The 14,202-nt window shown below is 44.5% G+C and overlaps 1 protein-coding gene across 2 annotated transcripts in view; it reads right to left on the bottom strand.

Moving 5' to 3' along the window:
• ACSS2 (acyl-CoA synthetase short chain family member 2) overlaps nucleotides 1–13,331 on the bottom strand; it is a 58,991-nt gene extending 45,660 nt beyond the window's left edge. The window contains exons 1-2 of one of the 2 annotated variants that reach the window (XM_016187957.2): nucleotides 13,101–13,331; nucleotides 2,864–3,059 (exon numbers count right to left, since the gene is read on the bottom strand). In XM_016187957.2, coding sequence (XP_016043443.1) covers nucleotides 2,864–3,059; nucleotides 13,101–13,278 — 374 coding nt within the window. In that variant the 5' untranslated portion in view covers nucleotides 13,279–13,331. The remainder of the gene's footprint in view (nucleotides 1–2,863; nucleotides 3,060–13,100) is intronic. The other variant, XM_007522658.3, reaches the window with a different exon arrangement.
• Nucleotides 13,332–14,202: the final 871 nt, after the last annotated feature.

The following is a 14,202-nucleotide window of genomic DNA, read 5'->3' as shown; positions in this document are numbered from 1 at the left end:
TGACAGAGGACCTAGTGGGGGTTGTATTATTATATAGAAAAGTAGCAAAAGTTATGCATGTACAAACTATTGTATTTAATGTCGAATGTAAAACATTAATTCCCCAATAAAGAAAAATATAGGAAAAAGACAGCTGAGCAATACTCTGATAGTAATAATGATAATTTTCATTCAGTGATCACCATGAAAATGAAGTGAGGATGTGTGTGACCTGCTATAGAGTTACAGAATTTTGCAGAAGTAAGCTTTAATTTTTTTGTTTTATATTTTATTTATTTTTGCGTAGAAGCAGAGAGAAATCAAGAGGAAAGGGGATGATTGAGAGGGAGAGAGAGAGAGACCCCTGCAGACTTATTTCACTGCTCATAAAGCTTTCCCCTTACAGATGGAGAGGAGGGGCTTGAACCCTTTCTGGTCCTTGTGCACTGTGATGTGTGCACTCAACCAAGTATGCTACCACATGGCCCTAGAAGTAAACATTAAATGATTTAATCTAAGACTTCCCAAATTGGTATTCCATGGCCACCAGGGTTATCTCTGGGGCTTGATGTCTGCACAATAAATCTACCACATCCAACAGCCATTTTCTCCTTTCTTCATTCCTTCTTTCCTTCCTTCCTTCCTTTCTTCTTTCACTCCTTTTTATTATGGTGGAAACAGAGAGAAATAAGGCAAGAGAGAGAAAGAGAGGCATACAAAGCCTGTCTTAGTGGTCTGGGAGGTTGCGCAGTGGATAAAGCACTGGATTTTCAAGCATGAGGTCCCGAGTTCAATCCCCAGCAGCACATGTACCAGAGTGATGTCTGGTTCTTTCTCTATCTCCTATCTTTCTCATTAATAAATAAATAATTTAATAAATAAATAAATAAAGCCTGTTCTACCACTCCTGAAACTTGCCCCCTGTGGGGGGGGGGGGGAGTCGGGGCAGGGGAGGCAGGCTCACACCTGGGTCCACTTGTGTGTTTTACTGGTTGTGCCACCATTCAGCCCTGGAATATAGCTTCTTGTGATGTTAATAACTTGGTGTAAAGTATCTGGGGCTCAACTTAGATTTCGAAAAATCATATGTTAAACAAAATTAATCAGGTATCTGTATATTGGGATTTCTTGGGCCCATTATTGTGTTGCTATACATCGGAACTCTAACAAAGACAGTTTATTAGGTGGTGTTTCACAGGCCCATTTGCTTCCTGAGTTAAGTTACTGGTAATATCTCTAGTAACTAGTGGTTCCTGGAGCATTCTTTGAAAAATATTGGTCTAATCTAGTTCCCTTCTTCTACTAATTGGGTGGGGAGAAAAAGCCCTTTAGAACTTGGCTGGGAGTAGATGGCTAGGGAACTAGAAAGAAGGGCCTCAAGAACCTGGAGTAATCTCCAGTGACTGAACAACTCTGGTCTGTATTTTGTACCCTTCATCATCATGTACCTGATTGTTTCAAATCAAGAAAAAAAAATCAGACATAAGCATATTCTTTACAGATCTTTAAAGATTCTCTGATTCCATGGAGCCAGGTGGTGGTGCACCTGGTTGAGCGCACATGCTACAATGCACAAGGCCCCAGGTTCAAGCCCCTGTTCCCCACCTGCAGGAGGAAAGCTTTGCAAGTGGTGAAGCAGGGTTGCAAGTGTCTCTCTTTCTCTCTCCCTCTACCCTCTCGATTTCTGACTATCTATCCAATAAATAAAGATAATAATAATAAAAAGATTCTTTGACTCCTAAGGAACCTAGGAAGTGGACTCAAGTGCAGGCATAAAGTCTCAGGGCTAAAGAAAGCCTCAATACAATACCAGGCTGTGAATTTTCAGTGGCTAACTGACCCCAAATTGAGCAAGGCAATGTGGATATAGAAAAACTTGTGTTTGTCTAGTGTCTTCAAGTAAATAAATTAGTATTTTTACAAAATCATCTCAGCTGATTCTTACAATAATCTAATGAGGAAGACTAGATTATACCAGTGGAATGATTATACCAGTCTTATGGAAGACAAAACTGACTCTCAGAGAGTTAAATTTAAATGCCTTGCCTGTGGCATTTTAGCAGAGTAGGAAAGACAACCTAAATTTCCTGTCTCTCCAGTTGGGCTTCTTCTCAGTGTATCACACAAAACTGACAGATATGGCCCAAGTTAAATTCTTCCACAGAATACCCAGACTGCTCTTTTGGCCCACTTATGAAAGAAATAGATTGCCCCACCTATGGGGGGGCCACTTCAAGAGCAGTGAAGCATGTCTGCAGGTGTCTTTTTTTTTTTCTTCCAGGGTTATTGCTGGGGCTCAGTGCCTGCACTATGAATCCACTGCTCCTGCAGGCCACTTTTTCCCATTTTTGTAGCCCTTGTTGACCTAGTTGTTATTCTTGTTATTGCTGTTATTGGATAGGACAGAGAGAAATCGAGAAAGGAGGGGAAGACAGAGAGGGGGAGAGAAAGACACATACAGACCTCCCTCACTACCTGTGAAGCAACCTCCTTGCAGGTGGGGAGCTGGGGGCTGGAACCAGAATCCTTACACCATTCCTTATACTTCACGCTATGTACGTTTAAGCCACTACACTACCGCCCCCACCCCTTTCTTCTCTAACTATAGGCCAAGAACATCAGGCTCAAAGTCAAGATACTTAGCTTTGAATATCAGTTATGTCACATACTACTTAATGTGATATTAAGGAAGTCATTTAACTTCCTTGAGGTATTTTTTTCCTCACCTGAAACAATAAGCTAGTTAGTGATACTTGTTATTCCATTGAGTTGTTATAAGCATCCAATGAGTTGGTAAGCATTAAAATGCTTTGTAAAGTATGAAACAGCACATAAACGTGAGGGGTGATTTATCTGTCACAGACTATTAGAGAGATGTTTTTACCAGTAAAATGCAACTTTATCTCCAAGTTTTTTCTCATGGACATTTCGATCCAGTACGTTGTAGCAGATGTTGGTAGTTGCTCCTTTCATCCATTCAATGAAGATTTTCCCTTTAGTCACATCAAAGTTATACTGGAGGAAGGGGCCAGAGCATGGGGTCTTCCAGTAAAAGTCCTTGGCAATGTCTCCCCAAAACTCTACAACAGAAAGGGAATCCCAGACATTACTAAGCATCTCAGATGTATTTATGCACACATGTGTATTACCTTGTGTCAAAGACAGAGAATCTTTTTCTCTGCCAAGGAACAGTTTCAGGTCATACAACATTATCAATGTCAAAATTAGCACTTGGGGGGCTGGGTGGTAGCGCACCTGGTTGAATGCACAGGTTACAATGCACAAGGACCCAGGTTCAAGTCCCCGGGGTTCCCATCTGCAGGGGGACATTTTCACAAGTGTGGTGAAGCAGTGCTGCAGGTGTCTCTCTGTCTCTCTCCCTATCACACCCTTCCCTCTCAATTTCTGGCTGTGTCTATCCAATAAATAAATAAAGATAAATTTAAAAAAAAATTAGCACTTGGGGGCTAGGTGGTGATGCAACCAATTGAGCATATATGTTACAGTGTGCACGAATCTGGGTTCAAGCCCCTACTTCTCACATGCAAGAGGGAAGTTTCACATGTAGTGAAGCAGTGCTGTAGGTATCTTCTCCCACGCACCTTTCAATTTCTCTCTGTCTCTATCCAATAAACAAGCAAATTAATTTTTAAAAATTTAGCACTTAATGTTACTATGAAAAAAGCTCCTAGATTTATTGAATGTCAAGTCCTGCCTGTGGTTGCCTTGGCAGGGTCAGAACAAATGATATACAGCTCACAGGCTAGACATTCCCTGGATCATGCCACCACTTCTCTTTTCTGTACATTAAGACCCCCCATCTGGGTCCCTCCTCTATCCATTAATTTATCACCCATCAATCACTATTGATTTTGACTTTCTCTTCCTTCTCTATTTTTTAATTAAAAAAAGATATATTAGTGATATAATAATTGCTTACAAGATTGTAAGATTACAGGAACATAGTTCCACACCAAACCCACTGCCACTAATATTTTGCACCCTCTCCTCTTATACAGTAAGGAAAAGGAAGAAAGCCTTTATTCACACAGACTTTTATGTGGCTTTTTTTTTTTTTTTTCTTAATTTACTGCTCAGAGTTGACTTTTTCAGCTAGAAAAGCCTGGTAAAACAGCTCATCTGGGAGGGTGCCTGCATTGTCATGTCTGTGACCCAGGCTAACGCCCATAGCACTGGAGCAAACATCAACATGCACTGTGCCTCTATCTGAAAAAGTTGGCCAAGACCAAGTGACCCTGGCAACCACAAAAACTGGAGAGACAGAGAGATAGAGACAGAGAAACAAAACAGATAGAAAGATACCATCTCACCTAACCTTCCTCTAGTGCAGAAGGGGCCAGGCTTAAGCCTAGATTATGTGCATGAAAGCAGGTGCACATGGGGGCTAGGTGGTAATGCAGTGGGTTAAGCACACATGGTGCCAAGCGCGATCTTGGTTCGAGTCCCCCATTCCCCACCTGCAGGGGGGTCGCTTCACAAGCGGTGAAGCAGGTTTTCAGGTGTCTCTCTTTCTCTCCTCCTTTCTGTCTTCCCCTCCTCTCTTGATTTCTCTCTGTCCTATCCAACAATAATGACAGCAATAATGGCAACAACAATAACAACAATAAACAACAAGGGCAACAAAAGGGAAAAATTAGCCTGCAGAAGCAGTAGATTTGTAGTGCAGGCACCGAGCCCCAGTGATAAGCCTGGAGGCCAAAAAAAAAAAAAAAAAAAGCAGGTGCACTATCCAGGTGAGCTATTTATCAATTTTACATTACATTTTAAGTTTTACTTATTAACAGCATTATTGATTTATTATCTTATTAATGATGTTACTAGGGCCGGGTAGTAGCACACCTGATTGAGCCCACATGTTACAATGCAGAAGGACCTGGGTTCAAGTCCCCAGTTCCCACCCACCTGCCGGGGGAAATCTTTTCAAGTGGTGAAGCAGGGTTGCAGGTGTCTCTGTCTCTTTCCCTCTCTTTCTCTCCCACTCTTTTGATTTCTGTCTGTCTCTATCCAATAAATGAATAAAGACGATAAAAAAAATTTAATGATGTTATCAGTGGCATTACACAGGCAATGCCAAGGGTCAAACTCAGGACCTCATGGTTGAGAGTCCAATGCTTTATCCACTGTGCCACCTCCTGGACCACCAGATTTACATTCCTAAAGTACATGCCTGACCACTCTGTAGATAATGTACTCAACAGACCAAATTAACAACTTCAGAGAATTTAGGATATCCTCCATGTTAGATGAGGAGTTAAGGAAGTGGGCAGGGGTAGATACCATAAAGATTATGCAAAGAGACTCTCATGCCTGAGGTTCAAAAGTCCCAGGTTCAATCCCCTTATACCACCATAAACTGGATTGATGAGTGCTTTTGTAAAAAAAAAAAAAAAGAGAGAGAGAGAGAGTTACATAAGTGAGGCAGAAATAATATAATGATGGTGACACCATGGAACTAGCTCAGCCAGGAGATCATAGGCTTTCCATGCCGGAGTAGTGCTCTGACCTCTCTCTCTCTCATATGAAACACTTTTGTTCATATAATTTAAATAATAAAACAAATCTTTGGAAAAAATGTAACAATTGAAAGAATCTTATTATCACCCCCTCATTTTACCAATAAGCCAAAATGATAAAGGTAATGATTTATTCAATGTTACATGACTTATAGTTTATTTTATTCTAAACTTACTGATTTATTTTTTTTTAATTATCTTTATTTATTTATTGGATAGGACAGTCAGAAATCGAGAGGGAAAGGGGTGATAGAGACGGAGAGAGACAGAGAGACACCTGCAACACTACTTCACCATTCCTTGAATCATTCCCCCTGCAGGTGGGGACCAGGGGTTCAAACCCCGGCCTTTGCACACTGTAACCTGCGCACTCAACCAGGTGTGCCACCACCCAACCCCCATGATTTTTTTAAAATTGTTTTTGTATTTATTTATTTATCCCCTTTTGTTGCCCTTGTTTTATTGTTGTAGTTATTATTATTGTTACTGATGTCGTTGTTGTTGGATAGGACAGAGAGAAATGGAGAGAGGAGGGAAAGACAGAGAAGGGGAGAGAAAGATAGACACCTGCAGACCTGCTTCACCGCCTGTGAAGTGACTCCTCTGCAGGTGGGGAGCCGGGGGCTCCAACCGGGAGGGATCCTTACGCTGGTCCTTGCACTTTGCGCCACCTGTGCTTAACCCGCTGCGCTACCGCCCAACTCTGCCCCCCCTACCATGATTTTTAGTTTATACAATCTTATAGACAAGGAAGTTAACTCAGTGGTATGACACATGCTTTGCATGGCTGAGGTCCTCGGACTGATTCCTGGAGCCACATAAGATGGTGAAGCAGAGGTCTGTCTCTCAATGAAAAGAAAAAAAAAATTGGGAAGTTGGGTGGTAGCACAGCCGGTTAAGCGCAAGTGGCTCAAAGCGCAAGGAACGACTTAAGCATCCGTGTTCAAGCCCCCGGCTCCCCACCTGCAGGAGAGTCTCTTCACAAATGCTGAAGCAGGTCTGCAGGTGTCTATTTTTCTCTCCCCCTGTCTTCCCCTCCTCTCTCCATTTCTCTCTGTCTTATCCAGCAATGACGACATCAATAACAACAACAATAATAACTACAACAATGAAACAACAAGGGCAACAAAAGGGAATAAATAAATAAATATTAAAAAGAAAAAAGAAGGGAATTGGGCGGTAGCACAGCGGTTAAGCACACGTGGCGCAAAGCGCAAGGGCCCGCTCAAGAATCCCGGTTCGAGTCCCTGGCTCCCCACCTATAAGGTAGTCGCTTCAAAGGCAGTGAAGCAGGTCTTCAGGTGTCTATCTTTCTCTCCACCTCTGTACAACAATGACGACAACAATAATAACTACAACAATGAAAAACAAGGGCAACAAAAGGGAAAATAAATATTTAAAAATTTTTAAAAAGAAAAGGAAAAAATTAAAATAAAGAAGGCCGGAGACAGTGCACAAGACTTGCATGTGAGACATCCTGGGTTCAATACCTAGCACCACCGATAGCCAGACCTGAGCAAGGCTCTGGTCAACAGATAAGAAAGAAAGAAATCCCAGCACTACCATAAGCCGTTAAATAATTCTTATTGCTTCCAGGGTTACCGCTGGGGCTCGGTGTCTACACTACGAATCCACTGCTCCTAGAGGCCATTTTGTCCCCTTTTGTTGCCCTTCTTGTTTATCATCGTTGTTGTTATTGATGTCGTTGTTGGATAGGACAGAGAGAAATTGAGAGAGGAGAAGACAGGGGAGGGGGGAGGATAGACACCTGCAGACCTATTTAATTTGATAGAAATTGAAAGGTATAAATTGAAAAGTATGTGGAGATAGAAAGGGAGAGAGAAAGACAGACACCTGAAGTCTTGCTGCACTACTCGTGAAGTGTCCCTCTGTCGGTAGAGAGCAGGGGCTTAAACTTGGGTCCTTGTATATCGTGACATGTAAGCTCAACTAGATGCACCAATGCCCTCCCCCCTCAAATAACTTTTAAAAATATTTTTTAGGTGGTCGGGCGGTAGTGCAGCGGGTTAAGTGCACATGGCACAAAGCGCAAGAACTGGCATAAGGATCCCGGTTTCAGCCACTGGCTCCTCACCTGCGGGGGTGGAGGTGGGGGTGGGAGGGATGTCGCTTCACAGGCAGTGAAGCAGGTCTGCAGGTGTCTTTCCCTCCCCCTCTCTGCCTTCCCCTCCTCTCTTGATTTCTCTCTGTTCTATCCAACAGCAATAATAACAACAACAACAAGGGCAACAAAAATGGGAAAAATAGCCTCTAGGAGCCAAGTGGATTCGTAGTGCAGGCACGGAACTCCAGCAGTATCCCTGGAGGCAAAATAAATAAATATATGAAAGTCAGCGGTAACGCAGCAGGTAAAGTGCAGGTGGCACAAAGCGCAAGGACCGGGAGTAAGGATTCCGGTTAGAGCACACCCCCCCACACACCTGCAGGGGGATCGCTTCACAGGCGGTGAAGCAAGTCTGCAGATGTTTATCTTTTTCTCCCCTCTCTGTCTTCCCCTCTTCTCTCCATTTCTCTTTCCTATCCAACAACAACAACAATAATAACTACAACAATAAAAAAAAAAGGGCAACAAAAGGGAATAAATAAATATTTAAAAATAAATATATATGTATTCTTTTTAATGTTTTTGTTTATTTACTTATAGACAAAGACATAAATTGAGAGGAGGAGGAGAGGGAGACGGAGAGATACCTACAGCTCTACTCTACCATATATGAAGCTTCCCCCTGCAGGTGGGCACTGGGGCTGGAACTCAGGTATTGTGCATGGCAATGTATACGCTCTACCTGATTCACCACCTCCCAGCCCCATAACTTTTAAAAATACAATATATACATTCTAGTTGGAGAGATGAGACTAACACAAGACATTTTTGAACATTTAAGACAGAATATAATTAAAAGTTAAACCACATGATGTTAAACTTGTAATCGATTCAAGAAATACAAATTAAGTCAACCCCAAGGTGCCATTATATACCTGTAGAACTAGTGAAGACTGAAAGAATTACACTCAATGCCTTGTGACCCCAAGTAAACAGAATATATATATATATTTTTTTTCCCTGTGACAGAGCTAGAGAGAAATAGGGAGAGAAAGGGGAAGGAGGGGAGACAGAAAGAAAGACACAACTGTGCTCCACCACTTGTAGAACTTCACCTCTGTAGGTGAGGATGGGGGAGGGGTGGGGGCTCTAACCTGGATCCTTGTGCACTTGACAGTACCACCACCAGTCCTGTAAACAGATACCCTTATATAATAATGACATTGTAAGAAGTTAGCACAGGAGGGGGTAGATAGCATAATAAACAGACTCTCATGTCTGAGGCTCCAAAGTCCCAGGTTAAATTCCCCATACCACCATAAGCCAGAGCTAATCAGTGCTCTGGTAAAAATAAAATAATTAATTTTAAAAAAGAAGTTAGCACAATCATTTTTTATATTTATTTTATTTATTTTCCCTTTTGTTGTCCTTGTTTTTTATTGTTGTAGTTATTATTGCTATTATTGTTGCCATCGTTGTTGGACAGGACAGAGAGAAATGGAGAGAGAAGGGGAAGACAGAGAGGGGGAGAGAAAGATAGACACCTGCAGACCTGCTTCACCACCTGTGAAGTGACTCCCCTGCAGGTGGGGAGCCAGGGGCTTGAACCGTGATCCTTACACGGGTCCTTGCGCTTTGCGCCATGTGCGCTTAACCTACTGAGCTACCTCCAACTCCCAGCACAATCATAATGGACAGCAAGGCAATGCCTGATAAGAGCCATAAAACCCTTTTTACCCTTTCATACACTCCCAAAAAATAATCCCTAAGAAAAAAGTTGATTATTGAAGACATGTCTATAATAATAGTATGTATAATAGTAAAACTGGAAACAATCCGAAAGTTAAAAAAAAATAAATGAAGATCCGCTATAAGTAGTAATAAGAAAACAGAATATGTGGAGCCAGGTGGTGGCGCACCTGGTTGAGCGCACATGTTACAGTGCCCAAGGACCCGGGTTTGAGCCCCCAGTTCCCACCTGCAGGGGGAAAGCTTTGAGAGTGGTGAAGCAGGTCTGCAGGTGTCTGTCTCTCTCCCTCTCTATCTCCCTTCCTGATCTCAATTTCTGGCTGTCTCTATCCAATAAATAAAAAGAATATTAAAAGGCCATTAAAGACAAATAGGAACTGGTATTTCAGGGAATGCCATTCTTGGGCCAAGGAGTAGGCTAATCTCACTTAGTTGTATGATAATGTGGACCTATGAAGTAAGTATCAATTATCCTAATTTTATAGATGAGAAAACTAAAGGTCAGGAAGCCTAAGCTATTCTCTAAAGGATCCCACAGCTAATAACCAGAATACAAAAATCAGATCTCATTCTAATGTCCATGCTATTATAATAACACTGAGTATGTATGTGTAGTCAAAGATATTTGAAGTGACAATAGTATATAAAGCTATGGACCACATCTATTTTCATAACAAGGAGTGAAAAGAGGTTAGTTTCATGATCATTTAGCTTTTGTTTGTTTTTAGTGGAGGTGTTGAAATCTGGATATTTCACTGACATACAGTCTAAGTAGTGAAAAAGTTCACAAGTAGAAAAAACCAAAACAAACAAAAATTCATACACTGGGATGATCAGAAAATGCTCTGTAGAATTGGTGGAGTTGTGGGTCGAGTGGTAGTGTAGTGGCTTAAGCACAGGTGGTACGAATCGCAAGGGCCGGAGTAAGGATCCTGGTTCAAGACCCTGGCTCCCCACTTTCAGGGTGTTGCTGAGGAGTTATTCTGATGCAGTCTCCGCCCCCAGGTTTCACTACGCCCTGCGAAATCCTAGCATTGCCCCCTTCAACCAATCCTAGCATTGCCCCCGTCAATCCTAGCATTGCCCCCGTCACCCCTGGTTGTCGCCGAATAAAAAGCCCCCTCACCCCCCCCCCTCTCTGGGCTCTCAGCTCTCCCTCTCTGAGGTCTCGCTCCCTGCTCCCCCCCCCCCCCCCCGTCAGGTAGTGGGGATGGCCATTGCCGGCTGGCTCCACGTGGTCTGAACCAAACCCCCCCCCCATCCTATAATAAAGATTTGTGTACCCCTTTGCTCTGGACGTCCACTCTCTTCTCCGCGGTGCAGCCCGACACCAGACTGCCACAACAACACAGGGGGTCACTTCACAAGCAGTGAAGCAGGTCTGCAGGTGTCTATCTTCCTCTCCCTCTCTCTGTCTTCCCCTCTCCTCTCCACTTCTCTCTGTCCTATCCAACAACAATGACATCAATAATAATAATAATAGCCACAACAATGATAAAACAATAAGGGCAACAAAAGAGGAAAAAATAGCCTCCAGGAGCAGTGACTTCATAGTGCAGGCACTGAGCCCAAGCTATAACACTAGAGGAAAAAAAAAATTGGTGGAGTTAGGCTAGGTAGAGAGAAACAAAATGAAATGGGCAATGGCAATGTGGAGATGGAGAAGGGACTTTTGTGTATTCAGTTCTTAATGAAAATGGCATATCTAGAATGAGAGTTGTGGTAGGGCTAAGATAACAGAGATGTGGAAAGCAGCTAGTTAGTTGTTCAGATACCTTAATAGAAAGTTATAAATTAACTAGAAACTGAAGGTTTTTAAGTGACACATAAAAGCATTTTAATTCTAATAATGTTTTGGCAAACATGGTAAGGTGTTTGCACTGGGTGAGCTATCTTTCTGTCGCTGGTAAATTTATCAAAACAACATTAGACTTGGGGGTTGGGGGGGCAGGGGTAGATAGCATAATGGTTATGCAAACAAACTGTCATGCCTGAGGCTCCGAAGTCCCAGGTTCAACCCCTTGCACCACCATAAACTAGAGCTGACCAGTGCTCTGGTTAAAAAAAAAAAAAAGGGAGTCGGGCGGTAGTGCAGCAGGTTAAGCCCACTTGGCGCCAAGCATGAGGACCGACATAAGGATCCCAGTTCAAGCCCCCAGCTCCCTACCTGCAGGGAAGTTGCTTCATAGGCGGTGAAGCAGGTCTGCAGGTGTCTATCTTTCTCTCCCCCTCTCTGTCTTCCCTTCCTCTCTCCATTTCTCTTTGTCCTATCCAACAACAATGACATCAATAACAACAACAACAATAAAGAAAACAAGGGCAACAAAAGGGAAAATAAATTTAAAAAAAAAAAGACTTCGGGGCTGGGGGGGGGTGAACTTGGTAGAGTATATATGTTACAGTGAGGAAGGACCCAGATTCAAACCCCTGGCCCCCACCTGCAGGTGGAAGCTTCACAAGTGGGGAAGCAGGGCTGTACGAGTCCCTCCCTCCCTCCCCTCTCAATTTCTGTCTATATCCAAAAATAAATAAAAATATTTTTAATCAGACTTATAAAAGAAAAGGACCCTCGGGAGGCCAGGCGGTGGCACACTTGGCTAAGTGCACATATTACAGTGCATAAGAACCCAGGTTCAAGCCCCTGGTCCCCACCTGCAGGGGAAAGCTTCACAAGTGGTGAAGCAGGGCTTCGGGGGTCTGGCTCTCTCCCTCTCTATCACCCTCTATCCTTCCCTCTCAATCTCTGCCTCTCTCTATCCAATAAATAAATAAAGATAATTTAAAAAAAGAAAGAAAGAAAGAAAAGGACCCTCAGAAAGGTTTAAAGCTGTGTCTAAGACTGAGCAATAAGTGAACTGGTTAAGGCCAAATTAAATCCAGATTTTCCTGGGCTTGACTTATGGCCCATGTTTGTTCCACAGCAAAAATCATGTAGGCTCCCAACCCAGGTAGTTTGACTTCTTAGGCAGAGGGCAAGGGCAAGGTCAACGAATGTTCCTCACACATTCTGAAATATCTGGGACTATCTATCTGTTAGATATTATGAGTTATTGCAATCCCAGAGCCTCCCCCCATTTTTTCCCCCAGATAAAGACGAGAGGCAAACAGAAAGTGAAAGAAACCACAGCAATGAAGCGTCCTTCAATGGGATGAGGCCCCGGGCTAGTACCTGAGTCCCAGGCATGGCAAAGCACCACACTATCCAAGTGAACTATTTCACTGGCCTCCCTGAACTTTAACTTCACATCGTAGTGACTAGTTGCTTGACATTTGGATAATTCCCATTGGGATCTCTCTGATCTCTGAGAAACAGACATTTCACCACTAACCTGGGGGGACCCAGGATGGAGGACCAGATGCCAGGAGGCGGTGGCTGAGCTGGTCCCTGTGGGTAGGGGGCAGCTCCTCTCAAGGATCCCCCTCACTCCTTAGGGCCCCCTTTTCCCTTTTCGGAACTGAACTCTCTTTTCTTCATGAAACCTCCAACCTCCTTGCACAATCCCATCTCCTCACGGAAACCCCCAGGTCGTCAGGGAGCCTCCCCAACTCCAAGGGAGCCCTCACCTCCCCCACAGAACTCTCCTCATAGAGCGCCCACCTCCGCCCCGAACCCCTCTATCCAGATCCCCCAAAGAACTGTAAGTCTTTCGTGGGAGAAGCCCCACCTCCACATGCACCCCTCAACTTCCCACCGGAACCCCAGCTTCCGCCACAGGACGCCCCTATTGCCTCACTCCCGCCGCCGCCCGCAGGCCCGTCGCGCGCGGCCTCACCCCGCGGCTCCTCCACCGAGCGCCGGTGCAGCTCCTGGTAGCGCTGCAGCGAGGAGACGTGCGCCGAGCGGCTGATCTCAGGCGGCGGAGACCAACTCCGCGCCCGGCTCCCGGACCCGGCCTCGTCCCGAGCCCCACTGCCGCAGTCGCTGCGGCCCCGCTCCTCGGGAAGCCCCATCCCGTCAAGTTCCAACACGGGTCTCCGCGGGTGCACCCGCCTGGGGGGGGGGGGAAATACAGGCCAGTAAAAGGGCGTGGTCTTACGAGCATGGGCGGGACCTGGAGTTTGGGGCGGGGCTTAAGCAATCTGGAAGGGGCGTGGTCGTGTCTGGTGGGGCGGGGCTAGAGCGAGCAAAGGGGAAAGCCGCTTTTGGCTTGGGGAAGCGGGCGGGGCTGACTTGCAGACGGGGCGGGCCTAAGCGTGACACTTGGCAGAACTGTGACAAGACTGGGGTCTTAGGGTCAGCTAAGTGTGCTGCTTTGCTAGGTGTGCAGCCCGGATTCGAGCACAATCCCCACCACGTTGAAGGAAGCTTTGGTGCTGTGATCTCCTTCACTCTCTGCCTCGCAACCTCTGTCTCTATCCAAAAGGGAAAAAAAAGCATGGGTGAGGTCATGGAGACGAGTCTTTCCAGAAGGATTAAGTCAGGCCCTTTCACTGTGGGTTTCTCCCCAAGTCTGATTGCACAAGACCAATGAGTCCTTTTCAGGTGATTCCATCCTGCTCTGGGAACTATTTCCGCACTTCTTCTGAGAAACACCGTTGATCTCACTAACAACTCCTTCCAGACCTTGAGAGGACTATCTGGGAACAGGATCCCCTCTGTGTTAGCCCTGAGTCAACTCAGATTTTTCTCAACCCTGAGGTTATATATTCACTCTCCCCGCCTCCAAAATGTCCATCCTGACCTAAAAGGGTAAGACATTTTAAGTGAACACCAGGAGGCTCCTTCAGATCTTTGTTAATAAGCCACCTCTTCATTACACAATGGTAAACTCAAAGGAAGGTATGTCATTGTGCAAGGTCACAGAGCAAACAGTGACCAAAGTAAGGTCAAATGGAAGTTCCCCAAACTGTAGGCCTTTTTGCCACCTCATCAGG

Source organism: Erinaceus europaeus, chromosome 1 (assembly GCF_950295315.1).
Source record: "Erinaceus europaeus chromosome 1, mEriEur2.1, whole genome shotgun sequence".
In the NCBI taxonomy this organism is placed as follows: domain Eukaryota; kingdom Metazoa; phylum Chordata; class Mammalia; order Eulipotyphla; family Erinaceidae; genus Erinaceus; species Erinaceus europaeus.
Note: the sequence above shows the minus strand (reverse complement) of the source record. Positions and strands in the feature narration are given on the sequence as shown.